The 24,395-nt window shown below is 46.2% G+C and overlaps 1 protein-coding gene across 13 annotated transcripts in view; it reads left to right on the forward strand.

The window, feature by feature from the left end:
- The window catches only part of VPS13D (vacuolar protein sorting 13 homolog D), a 257,392-nt gene continuing 240,163 nt past the window's right edge, over positions 7,167 to 24,395 (forward strand). For 8 of the 13 annotated variants that reach the window (XR_002344909.1, XR_002344910.1, XR_002344911.1 and 5 more), the window contains exons 1-6: positions 7,167 to 7,281; positions 11,278 to 11,447; positions 16,005 to 16,082; positions 18,743 to 18,933; positions 19,032 to 19,112; positions 22,208 to 22,324. Coding sequence is in view for 6 of the 13 variants with exons in the window: in XM_021095374.1 (XP_020951033.1) it covers positions 11,351 to 11,447; positions 16,005 to 16,082; positions 18,743 to 18,933; positions 19,032 to 19,112; positions 22,208 to 22,324 (564 nt within the window). In the remaining 7 variants the exon portion in view is untranslated. Of the gene's footprint in view, positions 7,282 to 11,277; positions 11,448 to 16,004; positions 16,083 to 18,742; positions 18,934 to 19,031; positions 19,113 to 22,207; positions 22,325 to 24,395 lie in introns of those variants that run through there. The other 5 variants (XR_002344907.1, XR_002344906.1, XR_002344908.1 and 2 more) reach the window with 2 other exon arrangements.

Below are 24,395 nucleotides of genomic sequence, written 5' to 3' on the forward strand. Positions count from 1 at the left end.
GTAGGTTGCAGATGCAGTTTGGATCCCTTGTTGCTGTGGCTGTGGCTGTGGCTGGTGGCTACAGCTCCGATTAGACCCCTAGCCTGGGAACCTCCATATGCCTCAGGTGCAGCCCTAGAAAAGACAAAAAAAAAAAAAGAACACTTACTAGAATAAAAGATGCTCCATTGCTCTTATTGCTTGGGAAATTCCAAGCGTATTTTAGGAATTGTGAGCCAGGAACAGAAGATGAAGTACATATATCTTACTATAAATCACAGAACCGCAGTGGGTATGTATATCTGGAGCACTGAAGGCAGCCACCTGCCTGATGGGTTGACCAGTCGAAGCCCCTCCTGCCTCTTTCTTTTCTTTAACCGAGATGGTATAAGCGGTTTCACTAAGGCAGGGTTAGTGCGGATGGGAAGGAGTGACTTTTGGAATCCTCTTCATCTCGTTTGCATCCATGCATGCTTGTCATGGAGAACCCTGGCGATGAGCACAGAAGCGTGGTGGGCTCTCGAAGCCCACCTTTCCAGATGTGAATCCTGGTTCTACCACTTCCTGTCTGTGTGACTGCAGACAAGTTAATGAGCTTCTCTGTGCCTTACTCTCTTTATCTCTAAAGATAAAGGTTAAAATTTTATTTCCCAACAGAGTGAGGGATTACATAAGTTACGACCTATGAAATACTTGGAACTGCGTCTGGCACATAATAAGTGCCTAGTAATAATTACTGTGTGTGTGTGGTGGGGGGGCCTGGGGATGCAGCAGAAAGCAAGACAGGCAGGTTCTCTGCTGGAGCTGGCATGCTGGGGGGCTTTGTAAGGAAAGATGTGGAGCACTGGTCAGAGTGGCCCTCATTAAAAAGTCTACAAATAACAAATGCTGGAGAGAGTGGGGAGACGAGGGAGCCCTCCTACACTGTTGGTGGGGATGTAAGCTAGTGTAATCACTATGGAAACAGTATGCAGTTTCCTCCGAAAACTAAAAAGAGAATTACCATACGATCCAGCAAGCCCACTCCTGGGCAAACACCCAGACAAAATAATGATTCAAAGGGATATATGCACCCTAGTGTTCACTGCAGCACGACTCACAATAGCCAAGTCTTGGAAACAACCTAAATGTCCACTGACAGAGGAGTGGATTTAGAAGATGTGGTACAGTTTCCTTCGTGGCTCAGTGGTTAACGAATCTGACTAGGAACCATGAGGTTGTGGGTTTGATCCCTGCCCTCACTCAGTGGGTTAAAGATCCGGTGTTGCCATGAGCCGTGGTGTAGGTCGCAGACGCGGTTCGGATCTGGCATTGCTGTGGCTCTGCCATAGGCCGGTGGCTATAACTCCGATTAGACCCCTAGCCTGGGAACCTCCATAGGCCACGAGTGTAGCCCTAGAAGAGACAAAAATTCAAAAAAAAAAAAAGGAAGATGTGGTACAGAAGCTCCTTTGTGGTGCAGTGGGTTAAGGATCCGGTGTTGTCACTGCAGCAGCTCAAGCTCACCTCCTGGCCTGGGAACTTCCACATGCCTCAGGCCAAAAAAAACCAATGGTACATAAACACAATGGAATAGGACTCAGCCATAAGAAAGAACAAAACGGTGCCATGTGTAGCAACATGGATGCAACTAGAGATTATCAAACTAGCGAAGCAAGTCAGCAAGCGAAAGACAAATACTGCATGACATCACATATACGGAATCTAAAATATGGCACATATGGGCCTGTCTACCCAAAAGAAATAGACCCACAGACAAGAAGAGACTTCTGTTGCCAAGAGGAAGGGGAGCAGGAGAGGGGTGGCCTGGGAGCACGGGGGTAGCAGATACAAACTGTCACATTTGGAATGAATATAAAACAAAGTCCTACTGTACAGCACAGGGAGCTATGGCCAGTCCTCCTGAGAGAAACCATAATGGAAGGGAGTATTTAAAAAGAGAACGTCCAAGTTCCCTTGCGGTGCAGCAGCTTAAGAATCCGATGTTGTCATTGCTGTGGAGTGGGTTTGATCCCTGGCCCGGGAATTTGCACATGCCATGGATATGGCCAATAAATAAATAAGAATGTGTATATGTGTAACTAAGCCACTTGGCTGTACAACAGAAATTAGCACAACATTGTAAATTAATTATTCTTCGATAAAAAAAAAGGAAGAAGTGTAGGTTATGCCAGTGGTAGGGGCTAAGAAGAAAAATAAAGCAACGTAAGGGGACAGACAGGAGTGGGGGTGCTGCTAGTTTGCAAGAGGGGGTTCCTCTTCTCTGAGGTACTGGCATCTGAACAGAGGCCTTGGTGAAGGGAGGGTGACCCCGAGGACAGGACATGAGGTTGGGAGGGTGGCTTCAGAAGCCTGGGAAGGATGTTGGGTTTTATTTCCTGCAGGATGGGAGGGGTTTGAGTCAGGGAGGGTGAGGAGCTCCCAGCATTGCCAGGTCTAAGAGTTGGGAAACTGAGCTTCTGTTATTTTATCTCCATAATTGCTCTGGGAGATAGGAATGGATAGTGTGTTATCTGTGCTGTGCAGAGGAGAGGCAGGGCTGGCTCGGCTCCATACTTATCTAAGGAGTTGAGTTGGGCGGACAGTCTGTTTACTGTAAGAGGCTCCTGATAACTGGCTCCTGCGAATGTCACACAAAGTCAGTACAGCCTGGATTTTAAGGGGAAGGGCTCTCTCTCCCTGGGGACTTCTTTGCCCTGCCCTGAGCTCCGTATTCAGAAACCAGCAATGAGGGCAGCATCTGGAAACCCAGGAGATTAGGCTGAGAGGCTTCTTGGGGCCCAAATCAAGGGTCAGGAGTCCTGGGATTGCACCAAGCTCCATCTGTGTGAATCTTCTGTATGAACTTGAAGCGGCCACTGTCCCTCTCTGGAACTCAGAATCCCTCTGTAAGATGACGGGGCTGAGCCCTGAGCTGAGGTCTGTCCTTGGTCCTTTTTCCCATAGAGTGACAGTGGCACAACAAAGTCATTTTTGCAACAGACTCTGGACCTGCCCTGTCAAATACAGAAGCCACTAGGCCTGAGTGATTATTGGGCCCTTGAAACATGGAAAGTGCCCACTGAGATGGGTGAAATATGCCTCGATACAGACTATGGAATTTTGAAGACTTAATACCGAACATATATAAAACAGTTCAGTAGTCATTTTAATATTGATCATATGTTGAAATGATACTCTTTTGTGGGGAAAAGACAGTCCCTTCAGCAAATGGTGCTGAGAAAACTGGGCAGCTGAATGTAAATCAGTAGAACTGGAACACACCCTCACATCAGGCACAGAAAGAGACTCAAAATGGCTTTAAGACTTAAACACAAGACATGACACCATCAAACTCCTAGAAGAGAACACAGGCAAAACATCCTCTGACATCGACCGTACAAATGTTTTCTCAGGTCAGTCTCCCAGGGCAATAGAAATAAAAGCAAAAATAAACAAACGGGATCTAATCAAACTTACAAGATTTTGCACAGCAAGGGAAACCATTAAAACAAACAAACAAACAAAAAAAACAACTCGAGTTCCTGTCATGGCTCAGTGGTTAACGAATCCGACTAGGAACAATGAGGTTGCTGGTTCGATCCCTGGCCTTGCTCAGTGGGTTAAGGATCCGGCATTGCCATGAGCTGCGGTGTAGGTTGCAGACGTGGCTCAGATCCCGAGTTGCTGTGGCTGTGGTGTAGGCTGGCAGCTACAGCTCCGATTGGATCCCTAGCCTGGGAACCTCCACATGCCACTGGAGCGGCCCTAGAAAGGGAAAAAGACAAAAACAAACAAACAAACAACAGCAACAACAACAAAAAAACAAAACAAAAAAACCAACTGAAAAGACAACCTACGCAATGGGAGAAAATAGTCACACATGATATAACCAGCAAGGGCTTAATCTCCAAAATATACAAACAACTCCTACAACGCAACAGTAAAAAAACAAACAACTCAATGGAAAAAATGGGCAGAAGACCTAAATAGACATTTCTCCAAAGAAGACATACGGATGGCCAGCAGGCACATGAAAAATTGCTCCACATCATTAATTATTAGAGAAATGCAAATCAAAACTACAACGAGGTACCACTTCACACCAGTCAGAATGGCCATCACTAATAAGTCTACAAATAACAAATGCTGGAGAGGGCGTGGAGAAAAGGGAACCCTCCTACACTGTTGGTGGGAATGTAAATTGGTACAACCACGATGGAGAACAGTACGGAGGTTCCTCGTACATTTGAATGTAGAACTACCAGCAAACCCACAATCCCACTCCTGGGCATATATGCAGACAAAACTATGATTCAAAAAGATACCTGCACATGTATGTTGTTCATAGCAGTACTATTCACAATAGCCAAGACATGGAAACAACCTAAATGTCCCTTGACAGATGAATGGATTAAGAAGAGTAATATGTATATAGACACACCACAAGGAATAAAAAGAATGAAATAATGCCATTTGCAGCAACATGGATGCAACTAGAGATTATTATATTAAGTAAGTCGGGAAAAAAATTACCATATGATATCACTTATACGTGGAATCTAAAATATGGCACAAATGAACTTATCTACAGAGCAGAAACAGACCCACAGACATAGAGAACAGACTTGTGGTTGCCAAGAGGCGGGGGGTGGACAGACTGGAAGTTTTGGGGTTAGTAGATGCCATCTATTACATTTAGAATGAATAGGTAATGAGGTCCCACTTATAGCACAGAGAACTATATCCAGTCTAGGGATAGACCGTGATGGAAGATAATATAAGAAAGGGAATATGTATATGTTATGTATGACCAAGTCACTTAACTGTACAGCAGAAATTGGCACAACATTGTAATCAACTATACTTTAATAAAAAAATAACTACAATAAGAAAAAAGATATGATACTATTTTGGAAATATTAGATTAGGTTAAATAAAACACTAACATTAATTTCACCCGTTTCTTTTTTTTTTTTCACCCCTGTTTCTTTGCACTTTTTTTTTTTTTTTTTTGGCTTTATAGGTCCACACCTTCAGCATATAGACATTCCCAGGTTAGGGATGATATTGGAGCTGCAGCTGCCAGCCTACACCTCAGCCACAGCAACTTGGGATCCGAGTTGCATCTGCGACCTATACCACAGCTCATGGCAACAACGGATGCTCAACCCCGTGAGCAAGGCCAGGGATCAAACCTGAATCCTCATGGATACTAGTCAGATTCGTTTCCACTGTGCCACGATGGGAACTCCCTTTTCACTCTTTTTAATGTGGCTGTTAGAAAATTTAGAATTATGTATGTGCTTTGCATTATATTTCTATTGGACAGAGCTGCCCTGGAAAGTAAAATGCCTTCCAGATCTGATTAAGTTAATTCATATTTAAAAGTAGAGCTCCCTCTCCCCTGAGATTGCTACCTCTCCCATGGGACTCTTAACACTGCTTATCACCTTCTCAAATACTGCATAATTTATGTATCTGTTATATTTACTGCTCACTCTCTGCTCCTCCTGCTAGAATGCAAACTCCAATAGAGTTTTTTAATAGACAAAAAATCTATTTTGCTCAGTGATATAGCCCAAAGTGCTTAGAACAGTGCCAGGCATATAGTAGGTGTTCACTAAATGGTGAATGAAAGAGCAAATGAATGAATGAATGTAAGCATAGGAGGGAGGGGGGGGCTCTACTGTTGCCAAATTTTCTGATTTTTTTTTTTTTGTGTGTGGCTTTTTAGGAACGCACCTGCAGCATATGGAGGATCCCAGGCTAGGGGCCGAATCAGAGCTACAGCTGCTGGCCTACACCTCAGCCACAGCCACAGGCGATCCAAGCCGAGTCTGCGACCTACACCACAGCTCATGGCAACGCCAGATCCTTAACCCACTGAGCGAGGCCAGGGATCAAAACCACAACCTCATGGATGCTAGTCAGATTCGTTTCCGCTGCGCCATGATGGAAACTCCAAATTTTCCAATTTTTTTCTAAAGAAGCTCCAAATGTAGATTTTCATGAGTATGCTCCAGCTTTTATTTATTTTTTATTTTTATTTTTTGTGACAGACTTATTTATTCATCTTTCCTAATATGCTCCAGCTTTTAAAAAGTGACTAATTTCAATTATTTTAAGGCTTTGTGTGGGCCAAAAGGAACATTTCTCCAGCAGTTTTGGCTGCCCAAACAAACCTCAGCCTCTGAGGGGAACAAGGGTTGAGATTCTGATGGGTTGACCCCATCTCAAAGGAATCCGGGCCTTGCTTGGGAATGAGTCAGCCCACAGCTACCTTCATTAGCTTAGCATCTTGAGGGTTGATAATCATTATGGTAAATATATACTCTTGCAACCTTGCCAGGCCGTGTCCTGCGCCTTCTGACTTTTATGAGCCTGAAGTGTTCTTCCTGCCCTTCTGGTGATAACCCAAGGTAAATCCTTCACTTAGCACCTTTTTCCTGGGCTAGGCCATGTCTAAGTACTGAAGGAGCATTTGCGAAAGTTAAAATTTCTGCTTCCAGGGAACTTTCAGGGTGAGGAAAGAAGACCATATTGGTATAAATGAATAAATAAGATAATTTTATCTCAAGTAGCATTAAGTGCTGTGAAGATACTATAACAGGGTAATGGATGAGGGGAGCTGTATTTATTTTTATTTTTTGTCTTTTTTTTTTTTTTTTTTGCCTTTTCTAGGGCCACTCCTGCGGCATATGGAGGTTCCCAGGCTAGGGGTGTAATCAGAACCACAGCAACATGGGATACCAGCCACGTCTGCTACACCATAGCCCACAGCAACGCCGGATCCTTAACCCACTGAGCGAGGCCAGGGATCGAACCAGCAACCTCATGGTTCCTAGTCAGATATGTTAACCCCTGAGCCACGATGGAACTCCTGGAAGCACTTTTTAAGCAAGTGGAATCATCTGAGTTACGTTTTAGCAAACTCCTGCACCTGCTTAAGTGGAGGCCCGACTGAGGGCGAGCCGTAGTAAAAGGAAGAATCCTGGGTTCCAATACTGTCTGAGCCACTATGTCCTAAATATTATCCTCCCAACCTGCAGCCCTCTCCAGGGGACTGTTTGGGCCTTTCTCCTGCTTCATGCCCAGCACCTGCGACGCCTGGAGGGGCGGGCAGTTCTGCAGCAGCGGCCGCGGGCGCCAGGGGGCGCCTCCTCGATGACTCGGCGCTCGGCTGGCCAGGCGCTGGCGCGTCGCCCGCTCGATTGGTCGGGTCGGGGCGGGCCTGAGCCACCGGCCAGCGCCATTGAGGAGCTGCGGAGGGGAAGCGCCGCGCATTGCTGGGCTGGGGTGGGCGGCCCGGGACAGCGACAGGTACGGGCCGAGGCGGGGTGGCACAGGGACCCGGGCAGGGCCGAGGGCTTCAGGGAGGGTGTGGGCCCGCGATCGGCCGCTCCCGCTCCGCTTCAGACCTGAGGGCCCGGGCCCGCCTGTGGGGAGCGCAGCGCTGGGAGACCGGGGACCCCGGCGTCCGGCCCTCCGGCCACCTGAGCCCCTTCGGGGAGCCTTGGGGCGTCCGAGCCCCCGACAGCCCCGAGTGCTCCGCCCTGACCCGGACCCCTGCGTCCGAGGCCCCGAGGGCACCCCAGCCACAGGTTCGGGCGTCCTGAGCCTCCTGGGTCTCCGGCGTCTGTCTGTGTCCTGGGGAGTCCGAACCCCCGCCCGACCCCGCACCCTTTCCAGGATCGGGGCTGCCTGATGCTCTGGGTTCAGAGGGGTGTTAGCCCGCGTCTCCCCGCCAGAGACTCTGTCTCCACGCGGGAGCCCAGGGTATGAGCTCCCCCGTCTTGTGCCCAAGATCGAGGCTCCAGAGTGTCTTAACCACCGCCTTCTCCAGGTTTCATGCTGTGGGGTGGGGACATCAGGCCTCAAACCTCGCTTTACCCCTCGCTTTCCGGGGTCACGCCCTGGCTGAGCCTGGGACCCCCGGCGCCGTTCCCTCCAGGCTCTATCTGGAGGTGGGGTCTACGGCCCATGGAGCGCGGACATAGGGTTCTGAGAGCCGAGAGGCGGCGGGCGGGCTGGGGGAGACTCGCCTGCTGGGCAGTCTCCTTCCTGCGGGGCCCCGGACCTGGCCCCCGCCCCTCCCCGGCCTCCAAGCCCCGAGTGCCCGCAGCCCTCAGCGCCGTCGCCTCCGCGCCCACGTCCTGTTGCCAGCCCTTTCTACTCAGGGCTCCAGCCGCCCCTCGAGGGAGGTGCCTGGCTCAAGGTCATGGCAGGCTGTCTTCCTGCCCGTGGGCTGAGCACTGACCCCCCAGTGCCACCTGCCCCACCAAACGGGGGAGGCCACGTGGGGGTTAATGCCAGGCAGCTGCCTAGAAGCCCTGATGGACCTGAGTGTAAACACTGCGGGATTCGGGCCAGTCTGGCGGCTCTTCCTGACACCGGATTCCTTCAGGGAATCCTTGAAGTGGCCTCATGCCTGGTGAGATGCTGAGCGGAGCTAATGGATGACGTCGGGCTTGGGCCTTTATGTACTGCCCAGGGCGTCTTCCAGTGCTCCTCACTCCATCTTCTTTTAATCTGTGCTCTGCCTTCATCCACCTTCAGGGGAAGTGGGGTTGGCCTGATCTTCTGTACCCACTGACAGTCGTTCCCTGCTGTTGGGAGAGCACTTGTAGGTTGGCCGTTCAGAGAGTTTGTTGGCATTTAGGACTGGAATCAATGGAAGTAACTTTAAAAATAAAGAGTACTCGGACTTTGGCTCTCTGCCTAAGTGTGTTTGGAGTCTACATGGTGAGACTGGATGAGGGGTTCACGTTTTGTTTTCACAGATTTACTAGTTTAAAGTTATAATAAAGAAGTGTTTCCTTTCCTCAGGCCGTTAAACATTTCTTCTTTTTTTGTCTTTTTGCTATTTCTTTGGGCCGCTCCCGCAGCATATGGAGGTTCCCAGGCTAGGGGTCGAATTAGAGCTGTAGCCGCCGGCCTACACCAGGGCCACAGCAACGCAGGATCGGAGCCGCGTCGGCGACCTACACCACAGCTCACGGCAATGTGGGATGTTAACTCACTGAGCAAGGCCAGGGATCGAACCCGCAACCTCATGGTTCTTAGTCGGATTCGTTAACCACTGCACCATAACGGGAACTCCTAAATGTTTCTTATTTTAAGAAAGTTGTTCTTGTCATCTATTCTTTAATAAAGCACCCAATAATTTTTAGAAGATTGCTGGTTTTGCATACAATTTAGCTTTTTTAAAAAAAGGTCTTGGGAAAGGAATCAGTATTTTGCCAAATGCTATTTATTTTCTTAAATGTTTTTACTGTCATTGTAGACAAAAGTTAATCTTGTTTGGGAATGTAAAACACTGTTGACAAATAACAGCCAATTCCTCTTGGAAGTTAACTCTTGTAGGGCCTTATGTTTTGGCTTTTTGTTGGGTGGAGGCCTTTCAGTTGGGATAAGAGCATCTTCTGGCATTAAGATGAATCACTGGTGTTCGTGCAAAGGGTTTGGGAAGAATCCTGAAAGGGCCATTTCCAAGTGAGAACAAGGTGCAGCCAACCTGGAGGGTCAGGCTTGGCGGGCTGGCGGCTGACGTACTTGGCTAGAGCAAGATTTGGAGCCCACCATTCTAGCTAGGACCTGCTTAGCTGAGCAGTCTTGGAACCCGGTTAAACTTTTGTGTCTCAAGTTCCCTCAGGTTAACTTTTCGTGGTACTGAAAACAATCTACTTTTTTTTTGTAATGCTAATACACACCAGCTATAACGGGCAGTAGTAATTCAGTACTGAATATTAATGCTGTAACTGGAAGCAGAAGAATTCTGCTGTTTCTAATTCCTGGCTAAGGTAGTTCATTTTATCAGCATCATCTGGCATCCAGGTACCAGTAATGCAGTTTCAGGACATTGAAGAACAGGGATAAACCGCTGCTGCCTCCCTTCCATTTGTATTATTTTATAGATGGTCCTCCTGAACTAATTTGCACAGTTGACTTTGGGAAGGCTTGAAGAGGATAAGTGCAGAACATGAAGTTAACTGATACAATCTCTTAGGCCACTTTTGCCTTAATCTAGGACAGGGTTTCTCAACCTCGGTATGGTTAGCATATCGGTACCATTAGCATATTGCTTTGGATAATTCTTTGCTGGGGGCAGGGGGACGATCTTGTGCATTGCAGCAAGTTTAGCAGCTTCCATGGTCTCTACTCTTCAGTACGAGTAGCAGCACCCCCACCCCCCATCTCATCTAGACATTGTCACATGAGAGCTCTGATCAGGACAGAGTACTCCCCCCGTCAGTCATCAAAATCAAGCACTTTAACGATCAGTTACATCAAAAAATTTTGAGATTTTTGTAGGTAATTTTCAGTAAATTTATAAGTGACTCTTCCTTGTAACTGTGTCAAAATGCAAATGTATTGGTTTGGCCCTTCATTTATTACTAAGGGCATCTTACAGTGCTTTTCATCCCATCTTCTTAATTAAAGTATAGTTGATTTACAATATTGTGTTAGTTTCAGGTGTACAGCAAACTGATTCAGTTGTATATATACATTTTAGATTCTTTTCTTTTGGTCTTTTTAGAGCCACACCCGCAGCATATGGAAGTTCCCAAGCTAGGGGTTGAATCTGAGTTGCAGCTGCTGGTCTACACCACAGCCACAGGAACACTAGATCCAAGCTGCCTCTGCGACCTACACCACAGCTCATGGCAATGCAACATCTTTAACCCAGTGAGTGAGGCCAGGGGTTGAACTTGCATCCTCATGGATGCTAGTTAAGATCGTTACCTCTGAGCCATGACGGGAACTCCCTCAGATTACTTTCTGTATAGGTTGTCATGCAATAATATAATATTGTTCCCTGTTATATAGTAAATCCCTGTTACTTATCTATTTTATATATAGTAGTGTATATCTGTTAATCCCATGCTCCTACTTTATTCCTCCTCCACTTCCCCTTAGGTAACTATAAATTTATTTTCTATGTCTGTGAGTCTGTTTCTGTATTTGTATTATTTTTTAGATTTCACATATAAGTGATATCATTTAATATTTGTCTTTCTCTGACTTCACTTAGTTTGATGTTCTTTGGGTCCATCCATATTGCTGCCAATGGCAATGTTTCATTCTTTTTTATGGGTTGAGTAGTAGTCTAGTGAATCTACATATACCGTATCTTTATCCAGTTGTCTGTTGGTGGACACTTAGTTTGCTTCCATGTCTTGGTTGTCAGTAGTGCTGCTATGAACATTGGTCACCCCATCTTTTCCGCATCCTTCCACCTTCAGGGCAGGTAGAGGAGTAAATCAGCTTGGAAAAATTGTCTGGTGTTTCTGTTCGTTTCATTTTTTTTTGTCATAGATTCTTCTGTGACCATGAGAGAGAGAAATGAATGATCCATGAGCTTTAAACACCTTGTCTTGAGGATATAGACATGTTGGAAGGTCTTGTAGCCTGGGTCCTCAATACCTATCTGGGGAAATACGTCAATAACCTGAACACTGACCAGCTCTCTGTTGCCCTTCTGAAAGGTGAGTACATGTGTCTTCTTGGTAAAGTATGCTTTGTAGATTGCATTTCTATTTTTTAATATTCTTTTTGTTGTGTTGAAAATAATAACCCTGGATGGCCAGATGGATTTGTACTAAATAGTGTAAAAGGAAATAATTTTTTCCCATATGACACCGCTTATTATTACAGGGTAACTTAAGTGTGTGGCTGTTTTGTTGTAGGTTTTAGGGAACTATCAAATATTAAAAGAAAAAAAAAAGGGACCGTACTACTGGTGACTGCTTTACCCCGGTTAATTTTTCAGTTTTATAAAGCTTTATGGGGGCAGCCAGGATGTCGTGAGAATGGCATTGGATTTGGCCTCAAATCTTGCGTGTCACTGAATCTGAGCCTCAGTTTCTCTGGAAAAAGATGGTGATATACCTCTACAGAATTGCTATAAGGATCACGTGCAGTGACTGGTAAAGCTCCTATCCTGCTGGCATATAATAGACACCAGTAGAAGTTTTAAAGTATGTTACTGTGAGATCTTGCAACAGAATTCTTGAGGTCTTGTCCTGCTGAGTAGTGAACTACCTAAAGCTTGAGAGATTTTAGCTTTTATAAGCCGATACTTGGTAAATGCAGCCCAGGGGTTTGGTGTGGGGATTGGGAAGCTGCTTTCTTCTCCTACGTTCTCTTTGCTCAATTTGAGATGGAATCCTTTAACAATCTAGAGAAAGACAAGTCAGGTTGTAAACATGTGGTTCCTACACCACAGCTCACAGCAATGCTGGATCCTGAACCCACTAAGCGATGCCAGGGATCAAACCTGCAACCTCATGGTTCCTAGTTGGGTTCGTTTCCACTGCGCCATGACAGAAACTCCAGCAGCTCTGTGATTTTTAAGCGAGTTGCTTTTCCTCTAAGCCTCATTTTTCTTATCTTAAAAATGGAGAAAATAATAGTATTTCCTCATTTTTGTGAGGATCAAATGAAGAAATTTATATGAAGTGCTCACATGTAGTGAGATTGCACTAAGTGAAGCCAGTCTCATCACCGTCGGTGTCATCACCATTATCATCACCTCTGTAGTCCCTGCCCCCAGTGAGCCATTGGCCTGTCTGGGGGACAGAAATAAGGGGACTGTAATACAAGGCAGTATACATATTACGTTGTTACACTAGAGACACAGGCCTAACGCAGTGGGAAGGGAACCATTCATTCTGTCTCTAGGACTCAGGGAAGGCTTTCATGGAGGTGGCTTTTGAGTGGGTCTTGATTTTATTAGGTGGTGGCTGGAGTGGGTGGTAACTACAGAAGGATGAAACCTGCAGGGCATGTTTGGGATAGTTTGGGGCCGGAAGGTAGCAGTCTGAACTCTGGGCTGTGGCCGTACGTTTAGGTTCCCCCTGCTTTTTCTTTGTATAAGCTCTGAGCCTCAGGTTGGCCCTTTAAATGACCTGGAGCCGAGGGCAGAGGACTGAGTAGTCATTAGCTATTACTGTAAATTCATCCTGGTGCTAGTGATTAGATTTCTTTTTCTTTTTCTTTCCTTTCTTTCTTTCTTTCTTTCTTTCTTTCTTTCTTTCTTTCTTTCTTCTTTCTTTTTTTAGTATTGTTGATTTACAGTGTTCTGTCAATTTCTGCTGTATAGCAGAGTGACCCAGTTATACATATATATGGATTCTTTTTCTCACATTATCCTCCATAATGTTCCATCACAAGTGATTAGATAGACTTCCCTGTGCTGTACAGCAGGATCTCTTTGCTTTTCCACTCCAAATGCTATAGTTTGCATCTCCTAACCCCAAACTCCCAGTCCATCCCCCCCACTCCTTGGCAACCACAAGTCTCTTCTCCATGTCCATGAGTTTTTTCTTTTCTGTAGATAGGTTCATTTGTGCCATATACTAGATTCCAGATAGAAATGATATCACATGGTATCTGTCTTTCCCTGACTTACTTAGTACGAGAGTCTCTAGTTCCATCCATGTTGCTGCAAATGGCATTATTTTGTTCTTTTTCATGGCTGAGTAGTATTCCATTGTGTGTATATACCACATCTTCTTCTTTTTTTTTTTTTTTTGTCTTTTTGCTATTTCTTGGGCCGCTCCCACGGCATATGGAGTTTCCCAGGCTAGGGGTCTAATCGGAGCTGTAGCTGCCAGCCTATGCCAGAGCCACAGCAACTCGGGATCCGAGCCGCGTCTGCAACCTACACCACAGCTCACGGCAACGCCGGATCGTTAACCCACTGAGCAAGGCCAGGGACCGAACCCGCAACCTCATGGTTCCTAGTCGGATTCGTTAACCACTGCGCCACGACGGGAACTCCTACCACATCTTCTTAATCCATTCATCTGTCGATGGACATTTAGCTTGTTCCCATGTCTTGGCTATTGTGAGTAGTGCTGCAGTGTGATTAGAGTCTTGTTAATCTGATGTGAAGAGTTTTTGGATGAGAGAGACATGCATACATAAATCTGCAAGTTACCTGCCTGGAAATCAATGAATGTTATCATCTATAAGCTGCCCACCTATGCTGGGCACTCTGAGGCCTGGTCCCTGGGAGGGGCCTTTCGCAGCAGAGCCTGTTGTGGGTACACATCTGTGTGGGTGGGGAAGCCTTTGGTCTGTGTTGTGTGATGCCCTTGTTTTTGACTTGCTGTAGGCTGCTGTTTCTTCTCATCCTTTCTTCTGGGTCCTCTCCTTTCTAGACCACCTCCTCTGCTCTCTGTGCTTCTGCTGCTTTAATTTTTTGCCGCATGGATTGCCTATAGTTGCTTCTACTTCTTCGAGCTGTGCAGCAGCCGGAGACCTAGGGCCATCTGCCTTTGTGACAGATTTGGGTATTGAAAAATAGGGCACGTGATTCAAGTTGCACATGTTGCTCTTCAAAAGAAGAAGAAACTCCATACTTTCCTCCCTTTAGTTTCAACTGATAAGGAACATGTTTCATGTCCCCCCCCCGCCCCGCCCCCCAAAGATCATTTTCTCCCCAAGTGTGGATGCAGGGTTGTTTCTGGGCTCTCTGGGATATATTGATCTCCTTGTAGTTAGTCTTAAGGTATGTGGAGCCCCATGTGGATAGATGTTCCTGCAAGTCTGTAAATAAATTGGGTGCATTTGCTCAGAATCTGCCAAAATGCTAGCTTTGGATACCTCTTAAGATGCCGGTAACACGCAAGTCTTTAAACAGTCATTCAAATGGAAAAATCATTACGTTGCTCATATTAGTTTATCTTCGGAGGAACAGAATTTCTTTCCTTTCTTTTGGGTTCTCTTACCAGTTAATGATTGCTGGGTGGCCTCTGTCTGTACTCCCTGTTCCTGTTCTTTTTTTTTTTTTTTTTTGTCTTTTGTCTTTTGTCTTTTTAGGACCACATCTGAGGCATGTAGAAGTTCCCAGGCTAGGGGTCAAATCAGAGCTGTAGCTGCCAGCCTACACCACAGCCACAGCAACTCTGGTTCCAAGCCGCTTCTGTGACCTACACCACAGCTCACAGCAGCGCCAGATCCTTAACCGACTGAGCCAGGCGAGGGATGGAACCCGCATCCTCATGGTTGCTAGTTGGGTTCCTTTCCGATGAGCTACAACGGGAACTCCTTGTACTCCCTGTTCCTGATACCATACTTCAGACGGATTGAAGTGACAAGGAAATTGTATTGCACACACAATTTTGTAAAACTGTGGTCTCCCTTCTCTTTGAGGATGGAGACCCTGCCTTTTTGTACATTCCCAGCGGCCAGCACAGCGCTTAGCACAGGGTCAGGGTCAGTCCATAAGTGTGAAGGGCTGGTTTCCGTAGCTGGGAGAGTCCGAGACCTGGCTGTACCCGCCTGACTGTTCCTTCAGACCGCTCTGGAGACATCTTGTCCTTCTGAGTTTCAGTGATTACAAAAGCTGGTTCTGAAAAGGGCCTTCAGCAGTGGTCCTGTCCATGCCTTTGCTGGCTGACTGCTTCTTACACCTGCAAGTGGAGGCGCAGAGGAGAGCATGGGGTGGTCTCTGGGAGAGAGAGGATCATGCCTCCCGATGACCCAGTTTATTGACCTCTCGTGGGCTCTCAGATCTTGTGTGGAATACACCTGTTTGGGGGGTAGGGGAGGAGAGCTTGTTAATAATTGCAAATTTCTGTTTTAATCCTGGAGATGTCAGGGCAAGGGCCCCAGGAGTCGGCATGTCACCCCAGGTGATTCAGATGTTAATGGACCTCTGAATATTAGTCTCAACAAGGGATCTATAAATGGGCCAGCTGGCCAGATCCTTCTGCAAGCTGAGGATGGCCTTTCCATATTTAAAGGTTTGTAAAACAAAACGAAAAGAGAAGATACAACAGAAGATGTCAGGCCTAATACATTTACTGTCTGGCTCATTAGAGAGTAGTTAGATCCCTGACTAAGTCCTTCATCTGATGAAAGGCTTCAGCCCTGATGCAGAAGAGCAGGCTGGTCAGGAGCTTAGTACAGAGCAAGCACGTTGGTGTAGCCTGGGCCGGCTGGGAGACTCTCCCTTTGCCCGTCACTGATTTGCACAGAGGAGGCACCTACTGCATATGTTGGATGAACATGTTACGGTGTTTTTATTTTTTTAGGTGCTGTTGAATTAGAAAACTTGCCTTTAAAGAAAGATGCCTTGAAAGAACTGGAATTACCATTTGAAGTCAAAGCTGGTATGTGGAACAAGGGAGAGGGAGGCAGTTTGGAATGTTATGTCGTTTGGGACATGAAAACTGAAAGTCCTGGAGTTCCCGTCGTGGCGCAGTGGTTAACGAATCCGACTAGGAACCATGAGGTTGTGGGTTCGGTCCCTGTCCTTGCTTAGTGGGTTAACGATCCGGCGTTGCCGTGAGCTGTGGTGTAGGTTGCAGACGCGGCTCGGATCCCGCGTTGCTGTGGCTCTGGCGTAGGCCGGTGGCTACAGCTCCGATTCGACCCCTAGCCTGGGAACCTCCATATGCCGCGGGAGCGGCCCAAGAAATAGCAACAACAACAAAAAGACAAAAGACAAAAACAAACAAACAAACAAACAAAAAACTGAAAGTCCTCGGGTTTGGTTTTGTTAGCCTGGAAGAGACAGGGTAGGAAGGGGATAGAGTTCTTTTTGTTTGTTTGTTTTTTCGGCCGTGCGCATAGCATGTAGAAGTTCCCAGGCCAGGGATTGAACCTGTGCCACAGAAATGACAATGCCAGATCCTTAACTGCTGGCCCACCAGGGAACTCCAAGGGTAGAGTTTAGATCAGTCTTCAAGTGCGGTCCTCCAGGCCACCAGTATCAAGATGATCTTCAGGGTGGCCCTCAGACCTCCTGAGTCAGAACCTCCCAGGGAGTGTTGTTGAACCTGCATGTTTGGGGTTTTTTTTTTTTTTTTTTTTTTTTTTTGTCTTTTTGCTATTTCTTTGGGCCGCTCCCGTGGCATATGGAGGTTCCCAGGCTAGGGGTCAAATCGGAGCTGTAGCCACTGGCCTATACCAGAGCCACAGCAACAAGGGATCCGAGCCGCGTCTGCAACCTACACCACAGCTCTCAATCGTTAACCCACTGATCGAGGCCAGGGACTGAACCCGCAACCTCATGGTTCCTAGTTGGATTCGTTAACCACTGCGCCACAACGGGAACTCCTTTTTTTTTTTTTTTTTGTCTTTTTGTGGGTTTTTAAAATCTGTATCTTTAATAAGTACTCCAGACGATTCTTATATTTACTAAAGTCTGAGAACTTCTGTTCTAGATAAAGGGGGGGGGTCCCTATTTTGAAATGTAACAGTTGTATTTTGTTGTCAAATAATTGTCCCTCCAATTAATTTATGCTAGAATTGCAGCTGTGCACTAATTATTGTTAAAATTCTTTGTTGTGAAAATTGGTGTATGGTTTCAGTTATGAAATAAATTTTACTGGGAGTCCTCTTGTAGTGCAGCGGGTTAAGGATCTGGCTTTGTCACTGCTATGGCTCTGGTTGCTGCTGTGGCACAGGTTTGATCCCTTGCCTGGGAATTTTGCATGCTGCAGGCACGCCCCCCCATACATGTATACATATTATATATATATATATATAATACATATGTAATATATACAATGTACATGTATGTGTATATATAATATATATATGTATTGTATATATTAAATGTAGAAAGCTTTCATTTTGCTAGATAAGGTGAACACTAAAAAATTTTTTTAAATTATTTGTTGTAAAGTTTCTTTATTTGTTATTGGATTACCCAACTGATCACTTGATCTTAATGATACTCTGTTATCTTAAATATAACCTATTGATCCTGCTCGAATTCTTGATCTTAGACAGTAAGGATCACACTCTGATAACATGTGCTGCTTTCAGAGGCAGACCGTTAGTTGGGATCTCTGAAAGATCCGTTAAGACAGTTCACACACACACACACACACACACACACACACATATATATATATATATATATTTTTTTTTTTTTTTTTTTTTTTGTCTTTTTTAGGGCCTTACGTGCGGCATGTGGAGGTTCCCAGGCTAGGGGTCAAATCAGAGCCGTAGCCGCTGGCCTATACTACAGCCACAGCAACACCAGATTTCGAGCCGTGTCTGCAAGCTACACCAGAACTCATGGCAACGCTGAATCCTTAACCCACTGAGCAAGGCCAGGGATCAAACCTGTATCCTCATGGTTCCTAGTCAGATTCGTTTCTGCTGAGCCACGACTGGGAACTCCCAGTTCACATATTCTTATGCATTATTTCCTAGTGCTGATTTGCCTCTTGTTAATCGAATTTAAAGAAGGCTTGTGTTCTAGGAGGCTTGGCTGGAAGTGGTAGAACTTGAGAAATACATGTCACCGTTCTACCAGGCCATTTAGCGTTCCTGTCAGCCGAGTTGTCATGCAGAATCGGAGTTCTTTCCCCCTAGAGCGCCGCTGCAGCATGGCTTATGTTTCGGATGCTGTGATCAGGACTGGACACATTCTCAGTCTGCTAACTCCCAATAAGTACCTATCGACCAGCTAATTAATCATGAACAAGAAGTGGGTTTTGTGCCCACAGGCTTGTGTAGGTGCCGTGGGAAGTTTATGATGTAGTCCAGTTGGGGCAGAGGTCATTTCCAGAGGGGAGGTGTTGCACCTGATATGGTAGAGTCACACGGACCTTTTTCCAGCTTCTAGTTTATCATGCCTCCTTCTTACAGAGCTCAGCCTACTAACATTTGTGTCACATGTGTGAGCACCTGCTGCTTGCTTTCTTAAATTAAAAAGTAAATGGTAAAAATAGTAATACTCCTTAAAACTGGAAGAATATGGAAAAATAGAATTTAAAATGTGTGCAGGCATTTAACAAGACTTTCCTTTTCCGAGGCTTAATTGGGAAAGTAACCCTTCAGATTCCCTTTTATCGCCCCCACGTGGACCCCTGGGTGATCTCCATCTCCAGCCTTCACTTAATTGGAGCCCCTGAAAAAATACAGGATTTCAATGATGAAAAGGAGAAGCTGTTGGAAAGGGAACGCAAGAAAGCTCTCCTTCAAGCCCTGGAGGAGAAATGGAAGGCAAGGCAGAAATCATTTTGCCCGTGGAGCGGTGGCGGTGAGACTCACCAAATGAGCGAAGCACTAGCTTCCACTAACACCTGCTCTTTCCTTCGTAGAACGAACGCCAGCAGAAAGGGGAATCCTACTGGTATTCAGTGACTGCCTCGGTAGTTACCAGAATTGTGGAGAATATTGAAGTAAGTCCTCAGGGCTTTTGGGAACTATGAACGCAATAGGGATCGCTCAAGCCGAAATGATTTCACGTCTTGGTTTCTTGCTTCCTGTGGGTTTAACTGCTAACAGGGTGTCTGCAGAGCTCGCTGGCTGCTTGGGAGTGCCTTTCCTTGGGCGGTGCCACAGGGAAAACCTGAAAAGCAACTCCAGCTCTGGGCAGACACAGGTTTTTCTTGCTTCGATTAGTGTGAGTAGGAGTTTTCGTTTCACTGACATTTCATTTTCTTTTTGAATATCGAAATCCCACTTGCTGAAGGATTAGCCTCTTACGAAGTCAGGCCACCCGAGTCTTCATCACTGTAATGTTTCAGGGCAAATCACTTAACCTCTGGTCTCAGTTTCTTCATCTGTGAAAGGGGGGAGGTGGGCTCCATGGTTTCCAGTGTGTTGTGAACAGCCTAAGATACTTAATCTTTCCCTGATGTATGTGGGGGCAGCTTGATAGTTACAGTTCTAGGACTGTTGGCCATATTTCTGCTTTAATGACAGTTTTGTTTTGTCCCCAAAAAACCAGATCCAAGTCCACAGAAATTTTCACAAATGTCATGACAGTTAGCCTGTACCTATTACCTCCAGGTTTTCTTGCAATGCCAAGGTGACACAAGCCTTTTTTTTTTTTTTTGGTCTTTCTTTTTAGGGCCACATCCATGGCATATGGAGGTTCCCAGGCTAGGGGTCAAATCAGAGCTGCAGCTGCCGGCCTATACCACAGGCACAGCCATACCGGATCCTTAACCCCATGTTTTTAAGGTATTCCACTTCCCCCAAAATGACAATCTGAGGTTGTTGGCTTCATAAGTTTGATAACGTTGGTAAAAAAAATCAATACATTTGAGGTGGTGACTGCTTTGAATTCTTTTTTTTTTTTTTTTTTTTGTCTTTTGTCTTTTTTGTCTTTTGTTGTTGTTGCTATTTCTTGGGCCGCTCCCGCGGCATATGGAGGTTCCCAGGCTAGGGGTTGAATCGGAGCTGTAGCCACCGGCCTATGCCAGAGCCACAGCAACGCAGGATCCGAGCCGCGTCTGCAACCTACACCACAGCTCACGGCCACGCCGGATCGTTAACCCACTGAGCAAGGCCAGGGACCGAACCCGCAACCTCATGGTTCCTAGTCGGATTCGTTAACCACTGCGCCACGACGGGAACTCCCTGCTTTGAATTCTTTTTCAGTTTATTTTAGCTGTCACTGATTTAAAAAAGAAACCCTCATTATTTTAATTTTATTTTTAGTAATAGCTTTATTGAGATTTATTTCACATCCCATAAAGTTCACACTTTTAAAATGTACAGTCTAGTGGTTTGTTTGTTTTTGGGGGGCATATTTACAGAGTTGTGTATTGCTCACCACTGTCTAATTCCAGAACAGTTGCATCATCCCGCAGAAAAAGCTCCAGACCCCATTAGCAGCCACTTCCAATATCCCGATCCCTCTAGCCCCTGCAACCGCTGATTACTTTCTCTATGGATCTGCCGATTCTGGACATCTCATATCAGTGGGGTCATGCACTGTGCGGCTTTCTGTGTCTGGCCTCTTATCATAATGCTTTCGGGGTTCATCCATGTTGTGGCATGTGTCAGTACGTTATTCCTTTGTGTGACTGAGTAATATATGCCATTGTATGGACTGCCAAAGAGGAACAAAGCTGGAGTGAAGTTAAAGTGGTGAAAAGAGATTTTATTCGGTGACTGCCGACAGTAGGGGACAGAGTAGAGCTCCATTCCAATTTGTACAGAGGTCACCAGGCCTTTTAAAGGGAGAATGAGGGGGTGTGTATGTGGGGGGGGGCTCAGGTGAAAGATTACAAGGGCTGGCAACTCAGTGTATAGGTGTGATTAGGCCAGTGGTGTCTGCTAGCCACGCCCCTCCTCCCAGGAGACCAGAGACGGGCCCCTCCAACCTGATGCTTACCTTTCAGGGAAATGACTTTTAGGTCCTCGAGTTGTAGGAGATGTGTGCCCATCCCACAGGGCAGAGGAAGGATGCTCCATAGTGAGCCTTTTTCAGTAAATGCTGAATAAACAGCTCTGAGCTTTTCTAGACAGGAGCTCAGGACTGGGATAGAATGTCCCAGGGACACAGCCTTAGACTGCTAGAAGCCAGGTTAAAATCTGATCGAGTCTCTTAGTGTAGGGATTTGATGGGAGTGCTCATACCTAGAGTTTTTACAATACTTAGGCTATACTACATTTTGTTTATCCATTTATCAGTTGAGAGACATTTGGGCTGTTTTCACTTTTTGGCTGTGAAGAGTATTGTTCTGTAAACATTCATGTATATGGTATCATGCGAATATATGTTTTCGGTTCTCTTGAGTATAAGCCTGAGAGTGGAATTGTTGAGTCATATGGTAACTATAAGTTTAATTTTTTAATTTTAAAAAATTTATTTATTTGTGTATTTATGTATTTTAGGGCCACACCTGCAGCATGTAGAAGTTCTCAGGCGAGGGCTCGAATCAGAGCTGCAGCTGCCGGCCTACACCGCAGCTACAGCAACGCCACATCCCAGCCGCTTCTGCGACCTACACCACAGCTCTCGGTAACGCTGGATCCTTAACCCACTGAGGAGGCCCGAGTCCTCTGGGATACTAGACGGGTTCATCACGGCTGAGGCATGACAGGAACTCCCTAGTATTTTTTAATTCATTGAAGCAGAGTGCCCTTTGTGTAGCCTGCCTTGGGGGCAAGGGAAGTAGATAAGTGCAAAGGGGATGTGCCCTGCTGGTGGTCCTGTGTCAGGTTTGGGGACACAGGAAGATTAAGATACCATCAGGGAGGGAGGGCCAGTTATCGACTACTGTTTCAGGTGTCATCTGAAATGATTTTATTCAAAGTATCTTAACTCTTTTCTGGAGATGGCAATAATTACAAAGAAATGCAATGCATGTCCAGTTTGTGATTATAACTCTCTTAGGAGCTTAGAGTATCAGATAGGTGTGTGGTGTTTGTATAAAATGCCTGCCCTGGTTTTTAGTGCCTGAAGGGCAGTTTGACCCTCGCCTGTAGTATTCTGCCTGCAACAGGTGTCTAAGTGTGTGGTTTTTCTTTCCCCCTGCAGTTAAAAATTCAAGATGTCCACCTGCGCTTTGAAGACGGCCTTACCAACCCCGCGCATCCTTTCGCGTTCGGCATCTGCATTAAGAACGTGTCCATGCAGAATGCCGTGAATGAGCCCGTGAGTACCAACTAGGACTGCCACCTGGGAGGAAGGCGCTGGGTCTGGGGCACTGGCGCTCTGCCCATTGTCCTTTCGTGTTATGTCGGTGAGGTCACCTTTCCCCTGTGTACTTTGTTGGGTGTGGATGTCTCTTGTCTTTTGCTGAATAGGAAAATAGTTAATTTTTTCTGACTTGCTATTATTTCACTTATCCATTCAGTGTTGGTGCATTTTACACACGAGGAAACGGAGGTGCAGAGAGCATTTCATCTTTGGTTTTCTTCTCACGCTGTGTACCCTCTCGGGGGTGGGGAGGGCACTCATTCTGTTCAAGGTTTCTGCTGCCACCTGGAAATATTTGCCAATGGCATCCATGTCTTGAAGTCCATTCTCCACTCCTCTTCTGACCTTCATATTCAAGGTCTCGAACCACCTATAGGGACGCTTTTGTGGCATTTTAGGCATGTCATAACCCAAATGACCTCATCTGCCCATTTTACTCCCCAAAACTTTTTTCCTTTATTCTCTGACATGTTAGTAAATGTTTATTAAAAAAACAAACACTTGAAAACTAACATCTTTAGAGCCCTTTTGTGTGCCAGGCACCGTTCTCAGTGCCTTCCGTGATTTACCTCGTTGAATTCTCATTGCTTTTCCCCATCACTGTTATCCTTGTCCTGCAGCCAAGGATGCAAAGCAGCGAAGGAGGGAGTGAGTGGCGGAGCCAGATCTCGAATCCAGGTGGACCTGCTCTAGATCAGGGCCAGCAGACTGTGGGTCAGATCCAACCCTGTCTGTTTTTGTAAATAAAGTGAATCACTGCCACGCCCCTGCGTTTACACATTGTGCTCCAGTGGCAGAGTGGAGTAGCTACACCAGAAACCCTTTGGCCCACAAGGCCTGAATGTTTGCCATTCCCAGAAGAGCTTTGCCGTCCCTGTTCTGGAGCGTGTTCTTACCCACAGCACCGGTTTCTGCAAGCCTGTGCTCATGCTTTCACTTCTCATTCCTCAACGTCCTTATTCGTTTATTCACAACCTCCTGCCAGTTTTTCCTGCAGAATGTCTCAGATGTGGCTCTTCCTGTCGTCCTCACAACTGTCTGGGTTCAAGACCCTGTATCTGCCTGGGTTGATAGAGTCCTGTCTTCTGTGACCTCCTTCCTTCCATCCCAGGCTCTTGATTCAATCTCTACCAATGATGCTTCTCAGCCTTTGCCACGTCACGACACAGAGAGAAGGAGGATGGTACTTGGCCAGGACCCTGGGGCCAATGGATGTGGCTGCCAGAGGCTGGAAGTGCTTAGCTCAGAGTAACCAAGTACGGTGGACCCTTGAACAACGTGGGTTTGAACTGTGTGGGTCCACTTACACCCAGATTTCTTTCATCAAGTATATGCTACAGTGACAAACGATCCTCAGATGCAGAACCCGGGTTACAGAGGGCTGACTCTAAAGTCGTATGTGAATTTTCCACTGAGGGGAGGGTGGGTGCCCCTGCCCCCACGTTTTTCAAGGGTCACTGTATTCCTAAAATGTCACGATCCTATCATCTTGCTTGTTATCTTGACACACTCATGACTCCAGGGGGGCAGCTCCACTTTGCATGGTTGCCGGGGTTGTTTCTAAGACACAGGCCTGACCCTGGTGCGTGTCCACATCAAGACCCTCAGCGGCTCCCTGTGCCTTAGAGCGTGACACCCAAACTCCTTAGTGTGACACACTTCTTAGTGTGTTAGTTTCCTGGGTCTAAGATAACAAATGGTTGGTTTAAAACAATAGAAGTTTATTTTCTTTAGTTCTGGAGGCCAGAGTCCAGGATCGAGGTGTTACCAGGGTTGGTTGCTGCTGGCAGCTCTGAGGGAGGCCCTTTCCCATGCCTCCCTCCTTGTTTGTCGTGGCTGCCTTGGCCTTCCCCAGCCTGTGAATACGTCCCCGTAGTCTCTGCCTCCATCTGCGCATGGCCTTCTCCTCTGTGTGTCTCTTTTCTCTTTTATAAGGACACAAATGATTAGACTGGGACCCACTCCAATCTAGTCCAACCTCATTTTACTTTCATTACATCTGCAAAGACCCTATTTCCAAATAAGG

This window comes from Sus scrofa, chromosome 6, assembly GCF_000003025.6.
Source record: "Sus scrofa isolate TJ Tabasco breed Duroc chromosome 6, Sscrofa11.1, whole genome shotgun sequence".
Lineage (NCBI taxonomy): Eukaryota > Metazoa > Chordata > Mammalia > Artiodactyla > Suidae > Sus > Sus scrofa.